The 21,418-nt window shown below is 50.1% G+C and overlaps 1 protein-coding gene across 1 annotated transcript in view; it reads right to left on the bottom strand.

Annotated features, from left to right (window-relative positions):
* Flt3 (fms related receptor tyrosine kinase 3) overlaps positions 1-20,108 on the bottom strand; it is a 34,401-nt gene extending 14,293 nt beyond the window's left edge. The window contains exons 1-13 of the mRNA XM_076922246.1: positions 20,083-20,108; positions 19,027-19,154; positions 18,063-18,202; positions 17,804-17,957; positions 15,620-15,788; positions 8,314-8,417; positions 7,205-7,313; positions 6,523-6,701; positions 5,292-5,398; positions 5,079-5,211; positions 4,892-4,996; positions 1,207-1,317; positions 185-338 (exon numbers count right to left, since the gene is read on the bottom strand). Of these exons, the coding sequence (XP_076778361.1) occupies positions 185-338; positions 1,207-1,317; positions 4,892-4,996; positions 5,079-5,211; positions 5,292-5,398; positions 6,523-6,701; positions 7,205-7,313; positions 8,314-8,417; positions 15,620-15,788; positions 17,804-17,957; positions 18,063-18,202; positions 19,027-19,154; positions 20,083-20,108 (1,619 nt within the window). The remainder of the gene's footprint in view (positions 1-184; positions 339-1,206; positions 1,318-4,891; positions 4,997-5,078; positions 5,212-5,291; positions 5,399-6,522; positions 6,702-7,204; positions 7,314-8,313; positions 8,418-15,619; positions 15,789-17,803; positions 17,958-18,062; positions 18,203-19,026; positions 19,155-20,082) is intronic.
* Positions 20,109-21,418: the final 1,310 nt, after the last annotated feature.

The raw sequence follows: 21,418 nt of genomic DNA, 5'->3' as shown, positions 1-21,418 counted from the left end.
ATAATATGGACAGACGTCCACAGCACAGACAAATGGCTGCCTTAGGTCTCAGGCCACACACAGTGCCTCCAGGCGCTTACCAGGCGGGGTTGGGGGTGGGTGTGTGCAGTGGTCTGTCTGTCTGTCCGGGGTCCTTCTGTCTGTCCCGGGGTGGATAGCCATAAAGCTCTGATGTCACTCTTACCTGGAATTTGAATGTGACTGGAAAGTGGGGTAAAAACTGAAATTATGCTCCTTAAAAATCTCTGTCCATGTCTTGTGAAACTTTTCTCTTTTACTTCTGAGGTAGTTGAGGAGGTCGCCATAGCAACAATATTCAAAAATCAAGTACACTGGCCCTGAAACAGAATTGTAGTTACAGGTTTAGAGGAACCGGAGATCGCTCTCTCTGCATCACAGGTAGCACAATGGGGCCTGTGCCTGTTCTGCTCTCCCTGCTTTTGGAAGGTACTTTTTATGAGCTTGTACCTTAGACTTTATTTTCAATCTCAGCACTATGTGCAAAACTCTGACTTCTAGTCTTTCTCTTGAGTTCTAAACGTATGACCTCACCAGCACCAGTGTGGGCGTGTGTGCTGAATTCTGAAACTGATTTCATCCTGCATTTAGGCCAGTTTCACAGTCTGGGAAGGAGCTCAGACTCCGCAACATGAGTGTGCAGGGTGGCGGTTTTCTCTCAGGCAGTTAGGACTCTGTGACAGATAGAATAGGGGAAAAGCAGAGCCATGTGCTCTTCAGAGGGACCAACATCTAATTCCACTTGTACTGGTGTAGAGAGAATAGCTTATGTCCATATGGACAAGACAACTGTCAATAACAAGTCTGATGGCCTATGGCTTAGGCAGGAAATAGGAGGTAGGGCATCTGGGAGGCAGAAAGGATTCTGGGATAGTGCCAGGCTGGGGAAATTCACCCAGGAAGATGTGATGCGATGAGACGAGACAGGCTCATGGCACCTGAGCAGCGGCAGCCAGCCACGTGGCAGAATGAAGATTAGAACGAATGGGTTATTAGATTTAGTCAGAGGAGAGCCTAGCTCTACGGCCAAGGTATTTGTAAATATATTTTGAGTCTGAGTCTTTTTTTCTGGGAGCATGGGGCTGGGAGGAAGAACCAGACCAAACTTCTACAATCTGGGGCTGAGGAAAGAGTGCAGGATATATAAAGGCCTCAGCCTCCGGCTGCAGTGGTCGGAGCAGGGGTTACCTGACAGTGTGCATGCCCCCAGCAGATTCACGATGTTGTCATGGTGCCCCAGGTGGGTCATCATTTTGAGCTCTGACATGAGCGCTTCTCTTTCACAGGTGTCGGCTTTCTCTGTTGGTGGAGGAGCAGAAACAGGGTTGACCCCAGGGAACTGTATGCTGTTTTAGAAACCAAGATTCTCCTCAGTTCAGACCACAACTTACATACATTCAAAACTGGAAGAGAAAAACTGACACAAACATAATACGTGAATTTAGACAATAATGTCCCGTGTTTTAAGGCAGAGTTTTAAAACATGAGTTATAGATGTTAATTATATGAATATATCCTTCTCTTCCTCAAGACGGGGTCTCACTCTATAGCCCTGACTGGCCTGGAACGCACCCTGTAGATTAATTAGGCTGGTCTTGAATTCACTGAGACCTGCCTACCTCTCCCTCCTGAGGGCTGGGATCAAAGTATGCACTGCCATGTCCAGCAAGGATCTACATTTCTATTTGACTTTCCCTGACCAAAGAAAATAAAACTCATTCCACCCCATCTCTCAAAGCAGGTAGACAACATGATAAACAGAACACGATTTTCCTAGTAGAAAATTCAACTGATAGGAAGACCGGAAGGAGGAGCTTCAGTAAGCATAGTTGTCTCCAACATGAGGTTGCCCCTCAGGTCTAGAAACTTCCATTTGTAAGCATGCCCCAAGTGGTGGAGTTGGAGAACTTGTACAAAGAAACCAACTCACTCTCCCCAGTGGAGCAAGCTGGATCCACAGCCTTGCTAGGATGCAAGCACCAGGGTTGTTATGCCCAGTGCTCAGGTCACTGAAGATAGTGTAGCTGCCTGGGGCACCTCTGCTCCCATGGGTTTGGGGGGCCCAGGGACAAGGGTAACATCTTTCTTTGGAATCTCTATTCCATGGACTCTTGGTTCTATACAAATACCGTTGTGTTATAGAAGGGACCTGATCATCTGGGATTCTGGTGTCTGCAAAGGGGACTGTGTAACCAACTTCCGGCAGAAACTAAGGGATGACCACACAAGATGAGGGAGATATAATGAAAGTACAGTGGGGTGACACTAGGGGGACATCAGGCAGCCTGAAAAAGCAGAGAGAGGGGCCCACTGGACCCTGGAGCATGCTGAGTGAGTCTTTCCCTCAGTGAGACTGGACACAGAAGACCACCGCAGGCTGAGACAGCAGAAAACACAGGAATAAGCAACAGCAGCACAGCAAAAGCCCCATGCTGCTTTCAGAAGGCTTGGGACTGATGCAGAAGGTTAGACCCAAACTGAATCGCTAAACAAACGCACTGTGCTAGAGTCTAGAATTCTGGGAGAAGCCTACATAGTTCTTACTGCAGAAGACTCGACTATGTTTTTAATGTTAGGATTAGAGTCAGGGACTCAAGCACACTGAGTGCATGTTGTATCACTTAGCCCCCAGGGACTTGATCTTGCCCATGGCGTGAGAGGAGGCGTCCCTGAGGAAGTGATCTCTAAGCTGACATCTGAGAGATGAGAGGCTTCCTACAGTGAAAGGGGAAGAGCAGGTGGAAGGATTCACCTGTGTGAAGCCTGTGGGCGGGGAAGCACGGCACTGGGAGAACCGAAAGGTGTGTTAAGAATGAGGTGGAAAGGCTGAGCCACGGCTGGATTGCTCAAGGTTGTGCGAACCATTTTCAGAGCAGTAGAAAGCCACTGCCAATGCTAAGTGTGATGCCAAACGAGAAGGTGGTATGCTCTGTTCTGCATGGTGGCCACGCCCCACCTCAGCACACAGCCCCAGCAGAACGGTGGGATGCTCTTTGAAAGCTACCGTTAGTGTCCGTTAGGAGAGACACAACGGGACCATCACGGAGACCATGGAGAGATGAGGATGGGCCCAGCAGACACTGTGCAGGAAACCTGTTGGGAAAGGCTGGGAGAGAACCAGCGACAAGACCCGCTTTCTTGTTTCTATGGTTGTGTGGAATGTGTAGTCTCACTGAAATGTCACAGTAATCACCAGGTTGGAGTAGAGATGGGGGCCAGGGTTGAGGGACTTCAGCCTGGATGAACGGCGCTGAGATATGAGTATTGGAGTACATGAAGCCAAAGCTTAGGGAACAGACATGAGAGCTGTCGGTGCAGAAGGGGAAGCTGGACTACAGAGGCAGGCCTTGGGTGAGTGTGTGGACTGAGTGGAGACATGAGGAACTCCACACAGGAAGTTGATGGTGGCACTATTACAATCACTGTGCTATCTAACCAGCCTAGGAGCCTGCTGCAGATGGATGGATGATGGAAATGTGGCCCATAGCAAGCAGTTTATTCAGCTGCAATGAATGGGTTGGGCCATCTGCAGGAACATGGATAGAACCAGACACCATGATATTAAGTAAAAATGCCAAACTCAGGAAGACAGAGCACACACCATCTCTCATATGTAGAATCTAGATTAAAAGGAAAAGGCCCGGAAGTAGAAGGGGAACTATTTGGGAAGAGGAAATGGACCAATAGGAAGAAAATTGGCAAGAGAGGGCAATGGGGGGTGGGGGGTGGGGGGCGGTGCTAGTGAACTGGACCAAAGTACGGTTTCCATATATGTATGTATGAGAATAGCACAGCGACGCTCCTTAGTCTGTGGAACGAAGATGCACTTGTGAAGAAAACAGTGTAAAAAGAAACCTTCATATTTGTTACCCAGATTTAACAAGTGATCATGTTCTGACTTCACTTTAGGGTTTTGTATCTTGCAGACACTGGAAGAAAAGGTCCATCCCTTTTCACATCCCGAATCTGATCTATAGAAAAATGTATGGATCCTAAAGCCATCCTCCAACAATACAAGCTTCCGCTTCTTTCTGTAACCCAGGATGTATGGAAGCCTCAGTCACATGACTAGGAGGCTCAGGCTGTGAGATTTCTGTCTATTATGTCCTGTGTGCCATTTCTATTGGTTTGTGTAATGCAATGCACTTCAGTGACTCTCTGTCTGTATCTGTTTCTCTGTCTCTCTCTGTCTCTCTGTCTCTGTCTCTGTCTCTCTGTCTCTGTCTCTCTGTCTCTCTGTCTCTCTGTGTCTCTCTGTGTCTCTCTGTCTCTGTCTCTGTCTCTGTCTCTGTCTCTGTGTGTGTGTGTGTGTGTGTGTGTGTGTGTGTGTGTGTGTGTGTGTTTGGGGGGAGGGGCTCCCTTTACCCTTACAGAGAACACCTCAGCAAAAGACTGGGCCAGACGGTCACGAGGGGATGATACATCTCAGCATTCTTGAAATTGTGAGTTCAAGGCCTGCCTGAGCGATGTAGCAAGACAGGGTGTTACAGAATGATGGGCTGGGATGGATCTCTAAGGTAGGGAGTGGACGTGCCCAGCATGCACAAAGCCTGGGGTTAAGAATCAGCTGAGGGTGCTCCTGCCTGAGCGTGGATGCCAGATGGGAGAGGATGGGAAGTGAGAAGTCCCTGGTCTGTTTTCTACCCAGAATTTGTGTCAAACTGTAACACAAAAGCTGATACCAACTGAACCAGGAGAAAGAGGAAGAAGTGGGGTTTGCCTTCACCGCCTGCAGCCTTTACTGCTGTCACTGCCTGCTCCTCATGAACCTCCATGCTTAGCAGACAGGAACAGTGGTTAGAATAATGGAGGGGGGGGGCAGCTGTACTCCTTCTCTGAGTGACTTTGCTGAGACAACCCCACCTTTCGGTACCTTTTAGCATCTTCACTGCCACCTGAATTGAGACTCCTGTTTTACTAATCCCATAGGCTGTGGCATTCATCACTCTCCCGAAGGCACCAGACCCCAGGACCTTCCCTGCAAAGATGGAGTAAGCGAATGTTAAAGGTTTTGCAAGGGAAAGGAAATGCCAGAGAACCTCTGAACAGTTGATCCTTACCAAACTCTAAATTTTCTCTTGGAAACTCCCACTTGAGGTCATATTCATAGTCCCTGAAGTCAACATAGAAATACTCGTTATCCAGGGGGCCCGTCACCTGGATCATCTGCAGCTGGCTTTCATACCTAAATTGCTTGAGAGATGAACAGGGAGTCAGCGGCAGTCTGCAGCGCTGCAGAGTCAAGATAGGGACGGGCCTTTGCCGGCTTTTACCTTTTTATATTTGTGACAGATCAGCACAGTGAGAACAACAATGAAGGGGAGACAGAGCCCAATGGTCGCATAGAAGGAGATGTTGTCTTGGATGAAAGGGAAGGGGCCTGCAAGAGAAGCAGTCACTAGGTGGAGAGACAAAAGTCCAGTGTTCAGTTCTCAACAGGCAGCTCCTCTGTAGCTGGAGTCTCTCACATCCTGTTCGAGTAACCACCATTTTCAGACCTAATGGGCATTCAGTGTGTTCTGGGTGCCCCACAGAAAGTTGGTTTCTGTTTCTGTAAACAATGAGTTCCCTTTCCAGAAAGTCAAAAATGATTCTGAACCCATTTTTAAAAACTGGACCATGATGTCACGTGAACAATACCCATATAAGCCTTTTACAGAGCCCACCTCAGATAAGAAGAAGTCTATGTGTTTGTTGCCAAGATTCGTCACACTTGTGTAGAGAAGTTACTCGTATGACCGTTTGCCTGCATGCGTGTTTGTGTGCCATTTACATGCCTGTGGCCCTCAGAGGCCAGAAGAGGGTGTTTGATCCCCGGGGAATGGAGCTGGAGCTACAGATGGTTGTGAGCTGTCATGTGGGTGCTGGGAATGAAACCCAGGTCCTCTGCAAGAGCAGCTGGTGTTCTTAACATTTCTCCAAAGCCACAGCTCTGGCTTACGCGCTTGCTTTGTTCTGCGTATTTCTGAGACAGGATCTCACTATGGAGCCCAGGCTGAGCTTGAACTTAGGAGCCTCTGGCTTTTGTCCCTAGAATATGAGGTGGGCTGTGCCACTACTCTTTGTTTGAATTAATCCATATTATCTGGTGACCCTAAACTGTTAGTATAATTTTAGAAGGACTCTAAACACAACCCTGGAATCTAGACTAGCCAGCTAAAAGTAAATAAGGGAATTGACAAAATCGAAAAGGATGAAAATTCCAGATCATTAAGTCTGTTTTGCTGCACCTTTGGTAACTATTCTTCACACCACGAATTTCCAGGACTCCACAGCACTGTGGCTTGTGAGTCATGAAATCTAAGGATAACTGGGACCTGAAACGTAAAACTGGACAGAATCTGCCTGGGGATTCTCGCCTGACTCAAAAAGAGTCTTATGCTCACTCAGAACGATGCACTCTCATAAAAATTCCCCAGCAAAGGCCAGCCACAGTGCCCAACTTCAGGTGGGGGAATTTCTGGGGACAGGGTGTGTTTATCACAACAGCAAATGGCTGCACACCTGGCGAGTTTAAAAAGATGGTTTCGCAAGACGTGCCCACAGAATTGTATGCACAGCATTTGACCAGAAACCCTTCCCCGGCCTCACTCATATTTAGGGTACTGCTCGACACCCACTGTCCAAACACTTTTCTGTTAGCCTTTTTATTCCAAACTCCTTCTGGGATTTCCTCGGTGCAGCTGAAAAAAAAAATGGTGGAAAAGGATGTTAGATGGGCAGGGTCATGGTAGGACAGGAAGTCAGATGGGCGGGGTCATGGTAGGACAGGAAGTCAGATGGGCGGGGTCGTGGTAGGACAGGAAGTCAGGGTTTCCACAGATGGTTCCCAAAGAACACAAACTGTGGGTGTAGGGTAAGCATTTTCAATGTCATTCTTAAGCTGTATCCATGACAACAGGTGATAGACTCTTATGCCTTGTTCTCACTTTTCTTTTTCCTTTCTTTTTCTTCCTCCTTTCCCTTACCTCTCTTGCCCTCCCTCCGTCCCATCCTCTCTTATTCCCTTTCTTTTTTTTTTTTTTTTCCTTCTTGGTTTTTGGACCAGGGCTTCACTGTGTACCCTATGCTGGCCTCAAACTCTAAGATCCTCCTGCCTCAGCCTCCCGAGTGCTGGGATTACAGGCGTGCGCCACCATGTCCAGCTTGGCTCTTCCATTTCAAGAGATGTCAAGGTTCTCATTACTTGGGAGACTTGTCCGAACACTTCTTCCAGGTCCAAGAGGGTAATGGGTAGCCATCAGAGGAACAGGACGCCTGGCTGGCTGAGGCCTTTGCTAGCACTTGAGGTTTCTCTGCAGAAAGTAGCATGCAGTAAGCTCATGGAAGATGGGTCTTTCCAGAATCAGTTCAGAGCTGGCTTCAGCTTAGGCTGCCTCTTTACCCCAGGTGCTATGTGCCCCTGGTACAGTCCCTTATTTAGGATGCCTCAAATGCTTGTTTGGTCCCTTTCTCCTCTGTCACGAAACCTTCTTGACTGGTGGAGGCAACATCTCTCTGTGACTCACCTCCTAGAGGGAGCTGAGGTGTAGAACCTCCATACACCTGCACACCACAACATAACACTTAGCTTTAAAAATATCCTCCAGAGGACCTGGGTTCAATTCCCAGCATTGACATGGCAGCTCACAACTGTCTGTAACTCCAATATCTGACACCCTTATACAGACATACACGCAGGCAAAATACCAGTGCACATACAAAAAAATCTGCAAAAAAATCTAATGAAATATATGTCTTTTCTTACTTTTGCATAGACCAAAATGCAAATCATTAAAAGAAATAAATAGCAGGTGACTGTACAGCCTTTCCTTAGTGTTCCTTTTAGAGCGCCAAGCCAGTAAAGTCACAGCAAATTGGAGATGGAACATTTCTTAGCTCAGAGAACAAACATAGAAAGGGACATATATAACTAAAGCCAATACACAAGGAACATGGAGCTTACAAAAGCAGTTTCAGAGGCTGGCAAGATGGCTGAGGGGTTAAGAGCACTGGCTGTGGTTGCAGAGGAACTGTGTTCCCAAACACCCACATTGTGGCTCACAACCATCTGTAACTCCAGTTCCAAGGGAGTGGGGGTAAGGTGGGGTGGTAGTCCGACGCCCTCTTGTGGCCTTTATGTGCACTGTCTGCACGTGGTGCAGAGACACACACACACAGGCAAAACACTCACTCATATACACACAAATAATCTTTTAAAAAATAGTTTTATAGCATCCCTTCTAAGTCATGCTTGGCTCTTCTTGATTAAAAATTAATGGGAGAATAAAGTAGACAAAATGAGATTCAACTTACTTCTTATGTTCAGCGTGAACATTTTGGTGAACTGGGCATCATCGTTTTCTGCATGGAATATGTACTCTCCTGGCTTGTTCTTATGATCGCAAAATTTAGATATGCTGTTTGAGAAGGAATTAAAGATGAACTTAGCCTTGTGCTTCCAGGAGAGGCTTCAGTGAAGAACAGTATATAAAAAGTTATAAAAAGTACAAAGTAGGGCTCGGTGGTTAAGAGCCCTGACTGCTCTTCCAGAGACCTGACTGTGGGAAGAATCAAGTCTCCAGCAGCAAACCTGGAGAAAGAGTGTTTTTGTTACCCTAAAACTCACACCGTGATGTTAGAAGCAGACAGGTAAAGACAGTTATGGGAAGTGGTCGTGGTGGTGCACACCTCTGTCTCAGTGCTCGGGAGGTTGAGGCAAGAAGATCGTAGGTTTGAGGCTGAGCTGGGGTACATGGGGAGATACTGTCTTTAAAGCACATAAAGTGCAAAGTTGAGGTTTCAGAGAATGTTCCTACAGAGGAAGAATGGGAAAAGGCACACCTGAGAGGCACTGAGATAAACAAAATTTCAGGTACTGTGTGCATGTGCAAAAAGCCAACCTCAGGCTCCCAGTTGGCCCTGAGACGCACCTGGACAGCTGGAGCTTTGAGCCAGGGCTGCCTGGGCACCAGCACTCTGAGTGCCCTTATCTCTTAGTCAGATGCTCCTGGCCGTCAAAATGAGATGGAAGTCACTTTTTGCACCTGCCAAGAATTTGCAGCAGTTGGTCTGCAGGTGAGGTGCATGCTAGATTGCTTGCCTGCCATGTCCACTGCCTCGAACTCACTCTGTAAACCAGGCGAGACTCGAACTCAGAAACCCAGACTTGTCTTTGCCTTCCAAGTGCTGAGATTAAAGGCATGTGCCACTATGTCCAGTATCTTTTTTTAAAAGAGAGAGTCTCCAGCATCCCATGCTGGCCTTGAACTTGCTATAAGATGGCTTTGAATGCCTGCTTCTACCTGCTGAGTGCCACCCCGTCTGGTTTTATGAAAGCAGAGTGAAGCAGGGCTCTGGAAATGAGGCAAGCGCTGTACCACCTGAGCCACATCCCTACTCCCCATTTTCATTCTAGTCTTCTGGACAAGGAAGGAATGCTGGAGAATGAAGTGATAGAAAGACTGTAGGAGAACCCCCAAAGGCCAGCCAGATTGGGGGGAGCCAGGCTGCAGCAACTCCCAGGCTTCAGAAGGGCAGGAAAGGCCATGAGCCTCCAAAACAGAAAGTGTGATTTTCTGTGGACAACGACCAAAGGCCTTAAAAGGGAAGGGATAAGAAAGAGTTTAAAAACAAACAAACAACAAAACAAAACAAAACAAACAGCCCAGCCGGTAGTTGAGGGCATGGGCACATGCCTGCACCTCTAATCTCAGTGCTCTAGAAGCAGAAATGGGAGGGTTAAGAAAGAATTCAAGGTCAAGGGCTGGAGAGACGATTCAGCAGTTAAGAGTGTTAGATGCTCTTCCAGAGGATCCAGGTTCAGTTCCCAACACCCACATGGTGGCTCACAGCTACCTATAACTCCACCAGGGCATCCAGTGCTCTTTTCTGGTCTCTATGGGCACCAGTTGTGCACATGGTACACACAACATAGACATTCAGGCAAACGCTAATACACAGAAAATAAAAATACATAAATCCTTTAAAAGGAGAGTCCGAGGCCAGTGTGGATCACATACTGAGCCTTGCCTGTGTCAGAGGGAGAGAAGGAGGAGTCAGAGATAATGATGGAGACTGGGAGGGGAGAGGGACTGAGTGACTGACACAGTTGGCCAGGGACCATGCTCAAAGTTTCACTCAATTTGATGGAGAAACTAACGACCACACAATGGTGTTCGCACTGTGTGGAACAAAGCACATGGCTTTGTCTTTTCTGTCCATGGTGCTGTCTCCACAGGGTGTGGCTCATCACAGACAGAGCCCCTGACGTATTTTCTCTTCAACAATATCCAGGTAGGATATCGATCATGTAACTTGGTGGGACACCGAACCAAATGTCCAGACAGATTTACAGCTCTCCTTTTGCCTTTCTGTGGTTTTGACAGGCCTCAGATCTGCATTCCGTCTGCCTTCAGCCTCCATCCAGTGTTCTGGAGTAACAGGCTATTGCCACACCTGCCTTCCTCCCATGCTTATGACCCCAGCAGCAACGAGAGGGACTGTCAGGTACCAGGAAGCTCAGAACCTCATTTTATCCAGGTTCCTTCCGAAACCCCCCCTTTTCCCCAACCCACTCCCTTTTTCCACTTGGCATCAGGAAATTTGAGTTGCTAGTGACATATCTTGGAGACCAAGACAGTGCAGTGTCATTACAATTAGGAAGAGGGCCACCCTATCATTAGGTCACTTTCTCCTTCCTTGTATTTAGTTCCCAGAGGGAGGAGTTGAGAAAGGCCAACCTTGGTTCAAGGGCTCTGGAATCAGCTTATAATTCATAAAGAATGTTATATGTAGGGCCAGGCAGGTGGATTTCTGTGAGTTTGCAGCCAGTCTGATCTATGTCTCCAGTTCCAAAGCAGCCAGTGCTATACGATGAGACCCTGTTTCAACTTTTAAAATCTTGAACACTATTTAGCTATTAAAATGATAACTAAGATAAAGCAATTTAACCATTATATTAAATACACTTATTACATATGTTTAAGACAGTGTCTCACTGTATGGCCCTGGAAAAGAAGAGCCAGAGCCACTGCTACAGTCAGCATGAACACATGGAGACAAGGCTTAGTTGGGCCTCTTGGTCTTTCTCTAGAGACAAACATCTTCCCCTTCCTTGTTGTACACACTCAGGCTCACAATTCCCCTACCCCCAAACCCCATTCCAGTAAAAACGAAAACGTCAGCTTTGCCCCAGGTCCCGTCCAGAAGCTTCTGCGCAGCCACTCTTGTCCTGAGCAGGCCCCTAGTGGGTCATCCAGACTGTGAACACATGAGAGATCCCTGCTCCACTTTGGAAACACTCAGAGCCCAGTGGGGACAGAAGGGAAACTCATAGAGGACTGGATGAAACATCTCCGGGGAAACGTTGTGTCCACCGTGACACCAGTGTGGGTTCGGTATTTATTGGTAACTCTAGATAATTTGCCCCAAAGTAAGGGGCGAATATCCTTCAGTCTCTTTTTCAGAAGTAAAAGGGCACCCGGCAGCTGGAAACCAGACACAAACACGGAAAGGCAAGCCCCAGTGAGCCTCAGGGTGTGATTTGAGGAAGTAAATTGCAGAAATGAAGCTACGAAAGTGGGGAAGCCGAGAGACTTCTGGTGTACACCACGACCACATCGAGGCTTCTGCAGGAGTCCAGCTACTACACAGATTATAAAAAAAAAAAAAAAACAAAAAAAAAAAAAAAAAAAAAAAAAAAACCCAGCAACTTTCCCGCCACTCGGGTCAGCTCTCAAAACGGGATCTCCATCCTTTACCATCCCAACTCGCCTCAACAGAACTGATGCATCTACTGGGGAGCTAAAGATGCCAGCTCCTTCTAGCATATTAGTGAATTTGAAACTTTTCCCATCAAAGTTGAATAGAACTTGTGTTACCTCTTTCCACAACCCAGAGCCTACAGCAGAGAGAAGGTTCATAGAACTCGGGGAAACACTGTTCAGTGCCGACTGCTTTGCCTCAGGCTTCCCTGCTGCCAACACCCATGTTCTTTATTCTCTGGAAACCTTTGGAGAATCTCACACCAAGCACTGGGTACCATGCGTGGTGCATGGAAGACCACACAGGCTCAGCTTTCTCCAAGAAGTCAGGTCTAGGAGTGGTAATGAATCCGTTTCCTGGTTCACACACACATTTCTTGAATGGGGCAGAGCTAGAGAGATGACAGCTCAGCCATCTTTATAGAGGTTATAAATTCAGAGCTGAGATGTCACATGGGAAGCTACTCCCAGGTGACTGGAAATGAAAGGGACACAGGACAGCTCAAGCTGGGATGGAACATTGCTGGGGTTCAGGCTTGTAGGTTGGAGCCCCAGGATGACATATGGCTACCCAGCCCAGCGGAGTAGCCCCTGACTACATGGCAAACACAGCTCCATGATACCCCAAGAGGGTCTGCTGTGTGTCACCAGGTCACACGGTGACAATATGCATCCTGTGGGGGAGAAGGAAAATGGTAGTTTCTTACCCACTCACACAGCCCTTTGCTGTGTAGTCCAGGCTGGCCTGGACCTCACTGTGTAGCCTAGGCTAGCCTGGAACTCAGAGATCCACCAGCTCTGCCCCTGGACTGCTAGGATTCAATGCGTTAAACTGCACCACTATCTTAACATTGGTTAAATCAGATTTAACTCCTTCTTTACCTGAGTCAGGTTCGCAATTATCCTCGAATGCAACAGGAGTCTCTAAGGCTGTCTTAGATCTTATACTGCCACGGAGGGGCAGCCCAGCTATCCTGAACCCAGGCTCCGTGGTCATCGGTTCCTCCCTATCTGTTCCTTCTGAAACTCAAGTTCTAGATAAGCGCTTATGAGAGCCAGGCGTAGTGGCACCCACTTTGAGCCCCAGCACTTTGGAAGCAGAGGCAGGAAGATCTCAGTGAGTTCAAGATCAGCCTGGTCTACCTAGCAAGTTCCAGGACAACCAGTAATACAGAGAGAAAGAAATTCTTTCTCAAACTGTCCCCTTCTGCCCCCCAAAATCCAAATAGGGAGCTGGGGAGGTGGCTCAGTATATAAAGCTTGCAACACAGTGCAAGGATCTGAGTTCAAATCCCCACCACGTACAAGAAGGGTACAATAGCATGCTCTGTAGCCTTAGTGCCGGGGTATGGAGGCCGCACAGAGACACACAGATGCCGACATGATGTCCACCATGTCTAGTCAAAATAGCAAGATCCAAGTTCAGTGAGATAGTCTGTCTCAAAAACAAAACAAACAAAACAGTGGAGAGGGTCAGAGAGATGAGTCAGGAGTTAAGAGCACTTGTTTTTGCAGGTGACCTAGGTTTGGCTCCTAGGACCCACATAGTGACTTTTAACCATCCATACATAACTCCATTTCCAAGTGATCTGATCCCCCACCAGGCACACATGCAAGCAAAACACTCATAAGCATGATATGAAATAGTTTTTTAAAAACAGTGGAGAACAACAGAGGAGGTAGATCTGGCCTCTGCACATGGGTGCACCCACACATCCCCATCCCCAGGAGAATTTAGAGGCAGAGAGAGAACTCAGGAGTTTAGAGCAAGCATTGCTCGTCCAGAAGACCTGAGTTCAATCCCTAGCACCCACATGAAGCGGCTCACAACTGCCTATAACTCCAGTTCCAGGGCATCCATCCTACACACACATAGACACACGCGCGCACATACACAGAGACACACATGCATGTATGCACACTCACGCGTGCGCGCGCACACACACACACACACACACACTTTCTCAAAGACCAATTACAAATCACTTATGGGAATTAAATTAAAAAAAAAAAAAAAAAAAAAAGCACAGAATCATGAAAGAAACACCGGGAGCAGCATGGAGGGCAGAAAGAGCTCAGCTCTTCCTTGTCACAGTGATCAGAGTCCATCATGAACCACAAACACCAGCCGCACTCTCCTTAAATCCCCTGCAGACCATGGAGTAATGTGAGGGGAGACTAAGCACATCCGTTGATCTCTGTAAGTCCCCACACCTCAAACAATCATTTAAACATAGCCTCAGTGTGAAAATTATTAGTGAGATAGTTTACCTTCCTGTTTTGTTTGTTTGTTGTTGTTTGTTTGTTGTTGTTTTCGAGACAGGGCTTCTCTATGTAGCCCTGGCTATCCTGGAACTCACTCTGTAGACCAGGCTGGCCTTGAAGTCAGAGAGATCCGCTTGCCTCTGCTGATCCCATTGGGATTCAAATTGTGGCTGGGCTTACATTCTTTTTTAAAAATACAATGTCTTCAAAACCCAGAGCATGTTTTACATCTCAGTTTAGACTGGTCCAGTGTAAAGTCCTCACTACTCTAATCCTGGTGGCTGCCATGTTAAACAGCAGATAAGACAAATCAGCAACCACGGTTTGCTTCCGATGCACTGCATTGCTGCCAGTGCGGGGCATCTAATGCGTTGCTGCCTAGCGCGGTAGTGGCGGCCCCTTAGGAGGCCAAGGTAGGGACCCTTGAACTCAAGGATTCAAGTCCATCCCAGACCATACATCAAGCCTCTACCTTGGAAAAGAAATCAGAGCGATTTGTCTCAATTTTGATGTAGCACGTCTAGAGATGTGAGCCATGACTCTACCTTTTAAGACAATTGCCCAGGTGACTCTCACATTTATGGAACACATGCTGAGAAGCGACCGATCTAGACCACAGGCTTCCTTAGAAGAGGATAGTGATGCCCTGGCTCTCACAGTCTACCCTGAGTAAGAAAGTCTACCTGGGCTGTAAGAGATAGCAGGAGTTGTGCTGCAGATTGGCTGCAGCGGGTAAGAACAAACCCACACTGCTCTTGCAGACCACTTGAGTTGGGTTCCCGGTACTCATGTTGGGAACTCACAACCACTGTAACTCCACCTCCAGGGGCTTCCCAAGCCTCTGACCTCCAAGAACACTGCAGTCACACACAGAGACTGCCACACACACACACACACACACACACACACACACACACACACACGACTAAAATCTGTAAAGGAGGGAAAGAAAGAAGAGGCACTATAGTAAAAGGAAGAAACCAGGGAAAGCTGGCTTTTGCTTTTCAAAGAAGGAGTGATAATTTCTCCTCCAGAACACTCTTGAATAGAGTTGAGCAAGTCCCCAGAAGAATGAGATTTTTTTTTTTCATTTATGGTTGGGCTATTTCTGCATTTATGTCTGAGAACATAAATCAGTACACCTACAGGAGATGTTTTCAGTTGGCAAGGAGGTTCGACTCCCCCATCACTCACAACTGCTCTTAGCCACCGGGTACTGTCAGAGTGCAGCATTCAGACAGGAAACCACAGTCTCTTGACAGAAAACTGCCAAGATTCTGTTTTCATGCAGCAGGCTTTAGTCCCGGAAGAGAAGGAGAGGTGGTTCTCCTCACAGGTGCCGTTTGCTTTCAGTCTTCAGTTTTCTGACTCAACAATAAATCAACTCACAGACTCATGGGGCTGAGCCTATAGCTGAGGGACACAGAGTTTGTCTGGCTCGGACAAGGCCCTGGGTTTGGTACTTGATACTGGGGGAGGATGGGGAGGGTAGGCACATCAGCGTGTATGTACACACTCAAAATGAAAAAATTCACTTCCACAAATCCCTGTCCTTCTCGAGAGCAATGAGGGAGGACTGTGCTGTGTCTCACCTGTATCCATCCTCCAGGCCACTTTGTTCACAAGGAAAGGATGCTTGAGAGAAGGCCCATGTGCATCGGATGCGAGGGTATGCTTTAAACGTGACTGAGAAGCAGAACTTTTCATACGGGTCGATTTCATACTCTTCCTGTGAGCTGGTAGCATTTATGAACCCTTTTTCTGTAAAAAGAAAATTTACAAGCTAGGCATTGATAATTTGTATAAGGATGGTACACAAACACACATATAATTTTATTTTTGTTTATTTATTTTTGAGCAGGTTTTTACAGAGTGGCCCCAGCTAACTTGGAACCTGCTTTGGAGACCAGGCTGGTCACATAGAGGTCTGCAGTACATGACATTTTAAGAAATGTGTCACTTTAATGGAAGGAAGCATTGAGAACGGTGAGCTGTGGTTTGGGCTAGTCCACAAAGAGGCAGAGGAGACACTCAGACAGAACCCATCATCTTTTGTAGTCAGGATTTTCATCAGGGATGGGATGTTAGAGATGGAAAGATGACTCAGAAACTGAGAGGACCCAGGGACAGGCCCCAGGTTAAATAATCTCCAGGTGCAAATGAAAGAGCCAAGCAGTAAGCGACATCCGCAAGGCCTCCCCATGAGCCTCTATATTGCCCTGCTAAGAACACAACTGTGTCCTCGGCTTGCTCACATCACTCAAGCCTGCACCCTATGTGACATCACCTATATGTGGCTGCTACTCTGAAATCCTCACAGGCATCCCGGTTCCTAGTCACCAAGCATGAGAACAGTTCTCACTGTCATGATTCACTAAGTACATTCTCAGAACAAGGGTTCATTAGGCAGGTGTTTAGTGCCAGGTTCTGGGACTCCAAGGATAGAAGGGACTGCCCGGTCCATAGGCAGTTACAGTCATGTAACAAAGTCAGATGCACAGATTGGTTCCATTGCAATGTGGTCTGAGAAAAGACAGTGGCATCTGAGTGTACATGACCGAACAGGAGAGCTGTCGGGGAACCTTGCTATGAAGGTAGCAGTCCACCAAGACAGATGGCTTTCTGAGCTCAGCCAAAATGGGGGACTCCCTTTCTTAGTGGGTCTTCTCTGTCTCTGTCTGGAGAGTGTCCCTGAACACAGGTGGCTAGCCTTGTCTGGAAAATGACCTTGTACAGAGCTCTGTGCGAGGCTGTATAACTCCGCACACAAGTCTCGCTCTGGCTTCCCACCTGCATAATTAAGTACTGCTTTATAACCAGTCAGCCCTTCCCACCCAAATGATGTTATGGCCAGTTAGCCCTTTTAACTTGTAACCCCAAAAAGTCCTCATATACTCTATCCCTGAAATAATAAAGTAGCCTCGTTTCGCTGCAGCGGTCTCCAGAGATCATTCCACTATACACATGGCCATCCGGACCCTGCTCTCTGCTCTTTGTGCTCTCAGGCTGGTGGCCAACAGCCTCCGAAGAAAAAGAGGGGTGGGGCAGGACACAGAAAGCAGGGTAGAGGGAAGCTTATCCTGACCACACTATTCTAATTCAGCTTCTTTTACAATTTTTAGCTGGACAGACAGCTTGGCAGAGCCCTGGCTGCTCTTCTAGAGAACTTCAGTTAATTCCCAGCACCCTTATGGCGGCTCACAGCCACCTGTGACTCCCATCCCAAAGGATCTGACGCCCTTTTCTGGCCTCTGTAGACACCACACACACATTGGGGCCCAGGCATAAGTGCAGAGGAACACCCATGCACATAAAATAAATGTTAATTTTCAAAAAATTATACTCATGTATTCTGTTTTGGGGTGGGACAGTTGGTAAAGGTCACATGTGGAGGTCAGAAGACAACCCACAGCAGTCTGTCCTTTCCTACCAGGAGTCCCAGGGATGGGACTTGGGCCACCAGGGTTGACAGCTATTGTCTTTTCTAACTGAGCTATCTCACCAGCCTTCCTGTTCTGTTTCTCGGTGGAAAATTATACTGAAATCTCAGTCTAGACTGCCTAGTCCACATTCCACACTGAAAGCAACTACAGACACAAGTAGAGACAAGCCTGGTGGCCCACGCCTTTAATCCCAGCACCGGGGAGGCAGACACAGGTAGATTTCTGTGAGTTCAAGGCCAACCATCTACATAGTGAGTCCCAGGGCAGCATTAAAAAACAAACAAACAAACAAACAAACAAACAAACAAACAGATTTCATGAGTGGCCTGTTACCTAGGATGGTCACCAACGCTGACTGGCTGGGGTGCTTTGAGGAAGAACAGGTGTAATATCCGGTGTCGTTCCTTCCCACAGAGGACACAAAAGCCAATAGAATCCGCATCATGGTCCTGTTTGTGGAGTAGGTACTCATCTCAAAGTAGCTGCCCTGGGTATTAAAGAAACAAGAGTCTGCTTTCCAGGCTCCCACCCACGCTGGGAGCCTGCGGTGCCCATGCTGGGAGTGTGCGGTAAATACCAAGGGTGCCATTACCTCCTCCAGGGCTTTGTTTTCCAGCTCCCAGGTGAGCCCGAATCTGTGGTTCACATGGATGGCCTTGCACCTTATCCACAAGGGTTCCCCCACTTTCAGGAATAACTGAGGCAGTGTGCTCTGAGGAGCCTGATTTAGATCTAAAAGATAAAAATATCCCAAAGAAGACAAAAAAAAACCCCACAGCATATCATTTTTAAAACTTTTGCCTCAACTCAGAAGTGTTATGGATATTTTGAAAAGCAATGCCAGCATCCCCGACATTACTGATCGAGTCAATAAACCAATGCTGAGCTGAGGTCAGGGCAGGAGAGGCTGGCCTGGAGGAGACCTGGAGGCTCAGAGCACAACAAAACTAAAAACGACACTATAAAGCCACGTGCTAGAGATGCAGAAATCCTCCCTTACAGAATCTATAGTTACATTTTAAGTGGTATGAACAGGTCATCGAGGTGGCTCAGTGGGTAGAGGTGCCTGCCACCACCAGGCTGGATGACCTGAATTTAATTCAGGAGCTCCATATGATGGAAAGAGGGACTAGACGCCCACGAGTAGATCTCCGACCTCCACATGCATGCTGTAGCGTGTGTGCACACACATGCATGCTGTAGCGTGTGTGCACGCACACACACAACAAATAAACGTAATAAAGTGGTGTGGAAGATCTGGAGAAGAACTCAGTGGCAGAGCAGATGCTCTGAGTCCCTGGGTTTGAGCCCAGCACCTAAGTCAAACCAAATCAAATCAAAGTCCTATGAAAGAAGGGTTAAAGGCACGGGCCACCAAGCTTGGCCATACCTGTGTGTTTAATTGCTTTTAAGTCAGAATGTGAACGATGCAATCTAGATTCGGATTCTAGTATAACTTCCCATCATCTTTCTGAAGTGGAATGATTACCCACACCGATGGTGTCAGTCCCTTAGGAACAGTCACTAAGGACACATAGCCAACAGTCCCACATTACCTATGGTGAACAGCTTGGTGCATTCACGGCCCAGTGCATTTCTTGCACAACATCTGATGTCTGTTCCGAATAACTCGTAAAGTACCTTCTCCTCCTTTTTGACAACAGCAGGGCCTTCTTCTTTACAGCTGCAATTATAAGGTACATTCCTTCAGGAAATGCTTCAAAATGACAGCTACCAGACCGCCCAGCACGGCTCAGTGTAGACTCCTTACACGGGATATGTGAAGTCCTGTACTCAAGGCCACCAACACTGGGGGATAGGGGGCAAACCCAGCATGCTCAGGGGATGAAGTTACAAAGCATATTTTAAGGGACTGAAGAAAAGAGCAGATGAAAAAATAAACTCAGCTATATCCAGCCTGGGATCTGAAGGGACCAGCTAGTTACTCTGTATCTAATTAGAATAATGTTACATTATTACCTTATTATTTATTACTTTAGATTTTATTTTGCTTGGTGAGTTTTTTTTTTTTTTTTTTTTTTTTCATAGACAGGCTATCTCCATATAGTTCAAGTTGGCTTTGACCTCGATATGTGGCCCAGGCTTGCTTCAGACTCCCAGTACTCCTTCCAACTCAGCTTTCCTGAGTGCTGGGATTACAGGTGTGTATCATTACACACAAATGCTTAGTGACTACTTTCCTCCTCCTCCTCCTCCTCCTCCTCCTCCTCCTCCTCCTCCTCCTCCTCCTCCTCCTCCTCCTCCTCTTCCTCCTTCTCCTCCCCTTCTCCTTCCTTCTCCTTCTTTCTCCTCCTTCTCCTTCTCCTCCTCTTCCTCCTTCTCCTCCACCTCTTCCTCTTCTTCCTTCTTCTGGTTCTTGTTTAAAGACAGGCCAAAAAGAAAACACAGAACTAAGAAAGAAAATGAGAGCCGGGCGGTGGTGATGCACGCCTTTAATCCCAGCACTTGGGAGGCAGAGGCAGGCGGATTTCTGAGTTCAAGGCCAGCCTGGTCTACAGAGTGAGTTCCAGGACAGCCTGGGCTACACAGAGAAACCCTGTCTCTAAAAACCAAAAAAAAAAAAAAAAAAAAAAAAAAGAGACAAGAAGCACAGCCGGACTTTGATGTAGCTCGACATGACGGACATGATTTCTTCCAAGTACAGAGGAGGATGGGAGAGTGAAGTCGGCACCGACAAAGGCAGCAGGTTGAGTTCTCCAAAGCAAACTGGAGAGGAAAGCTGACGTGTGACTCCCAGGGAAGACCACCAGACCATGGTAGTGGACACAGAGTGACACTCTTCTGCCTTGCCTGGGCAGGAAACACCCCCACATGGCTTTCCCAGGACATGTGATAGCTCTTGGGGGGGGGGGGGGGGGGGGGGGGGGGGGGGGGGGGGGGGGGGGGGGGGGGGGGGGGGGGGGGGGGGGGGGGGGGGGGGGGGGGGGGGGGGGGGGGGGGGGGGGGGGGGGGGGGGGGGGGGGGGGGGGGGGGGGGGGGGGGGGGGGGGGGGGGGGGGGGGGGGGGGGGGGGGGGGGGGGGGGGGGGGGGGGGGGGGGGGGGGGGGGGGGGGGGGGGGGGGGGGGGGGGGGGGGGGGGGGGGGGGGGGGGGGGGGGGGGGGGGGGGGGGGGGGGGGGGGGGGGGGGGGGGGGGGGGGGGGGGGGGGGGGGGGGGGGGGGGGGGGGGGGGGGGGGGGGGGGGGGGGGGGGGGGGGGGGGGGGGGGGGGGGGGGGGGGGGGGGGGGGGGGGGGGGGGGGGGGGGGGGGGGGGGGGGGGGGGGGGGGGGGGGGGGGGGGGGGGGGGGGGGGGGGGGGGGGGGGGGGGGGGGGGGGGGGGGGGGGGGGGGGGGGGGGGGGGGGGGGGGGGGGGGGGGGGGGGGGGGGGGGGGGGGGGGGGGGGGGGGGGGGGGGGGGGGGGGGGGGGGGGGGGGGGGGGGGGGGGGGGGGGGGGGGGGGGGGGGGGGGGGGGGGGGGGGGGGGGGGGGGGGGGGGGGGGGGGGGGGGGGGGGGGGGGGGGGGGGGGGGGGGGGGGGGGGGGGGGGGGGGGGGGGGGGGGGGGGGGGGGGGGGGGGGGGGGGGGGGGGGGGGGGGGGGGGGGGGGGGGGGGGGGGGGGGGGGGGGGGGGGGGGGGGGGGGGGGGGGGGGGGGGGGGGGGGGGGGGGGGGGGGGGGGGGGGGGGGGGGGGGGGGGGGGGGGGGGGGGGGGGGGGGGGGGGGGGGGGGGGGGGGGGGGTGGGGGGGGGGGGGGGGGGGGGGGGGGGGGGGGGGGGGGGGGGGGGGGGGGGGGGGGGGGGGGGGGGGGGGGGGGGGGGGGGGGGGGGGGGGGGGGGGGGGGGGGGGGGGGGGGGGGGGGGGGGGGGGGGGGGGGGGGGGGGGGGGGGGGGGGGGGGGGGGGGGGGGGGGGGGGGGGGGGGGGGGGGGGGGGGGGGGGGGGGGGGGGGGGGGGGGG

Source organism: Arvicanthis niloticus, chromosome 24 (assembly GCF_011762505.2).
Source record: "Arvicanthis niloticus isolate mArvNil1 chromosome 24, mArvNil1.pat.X, whole genome shotgun sequence".
In the NCBI taxonomy this organism is placed as follows: Eukaryota; Metazoa; Chordata; class Mammalia; order Rodentia; family Muridae; genus Arvicanthis; species Arvicanthis niloticus.
The sequence above is the reverse complement of the archived record's forward strand: the minus strand, read 5'-3'. Positions and strand labels throughout refer to the sequence as shown.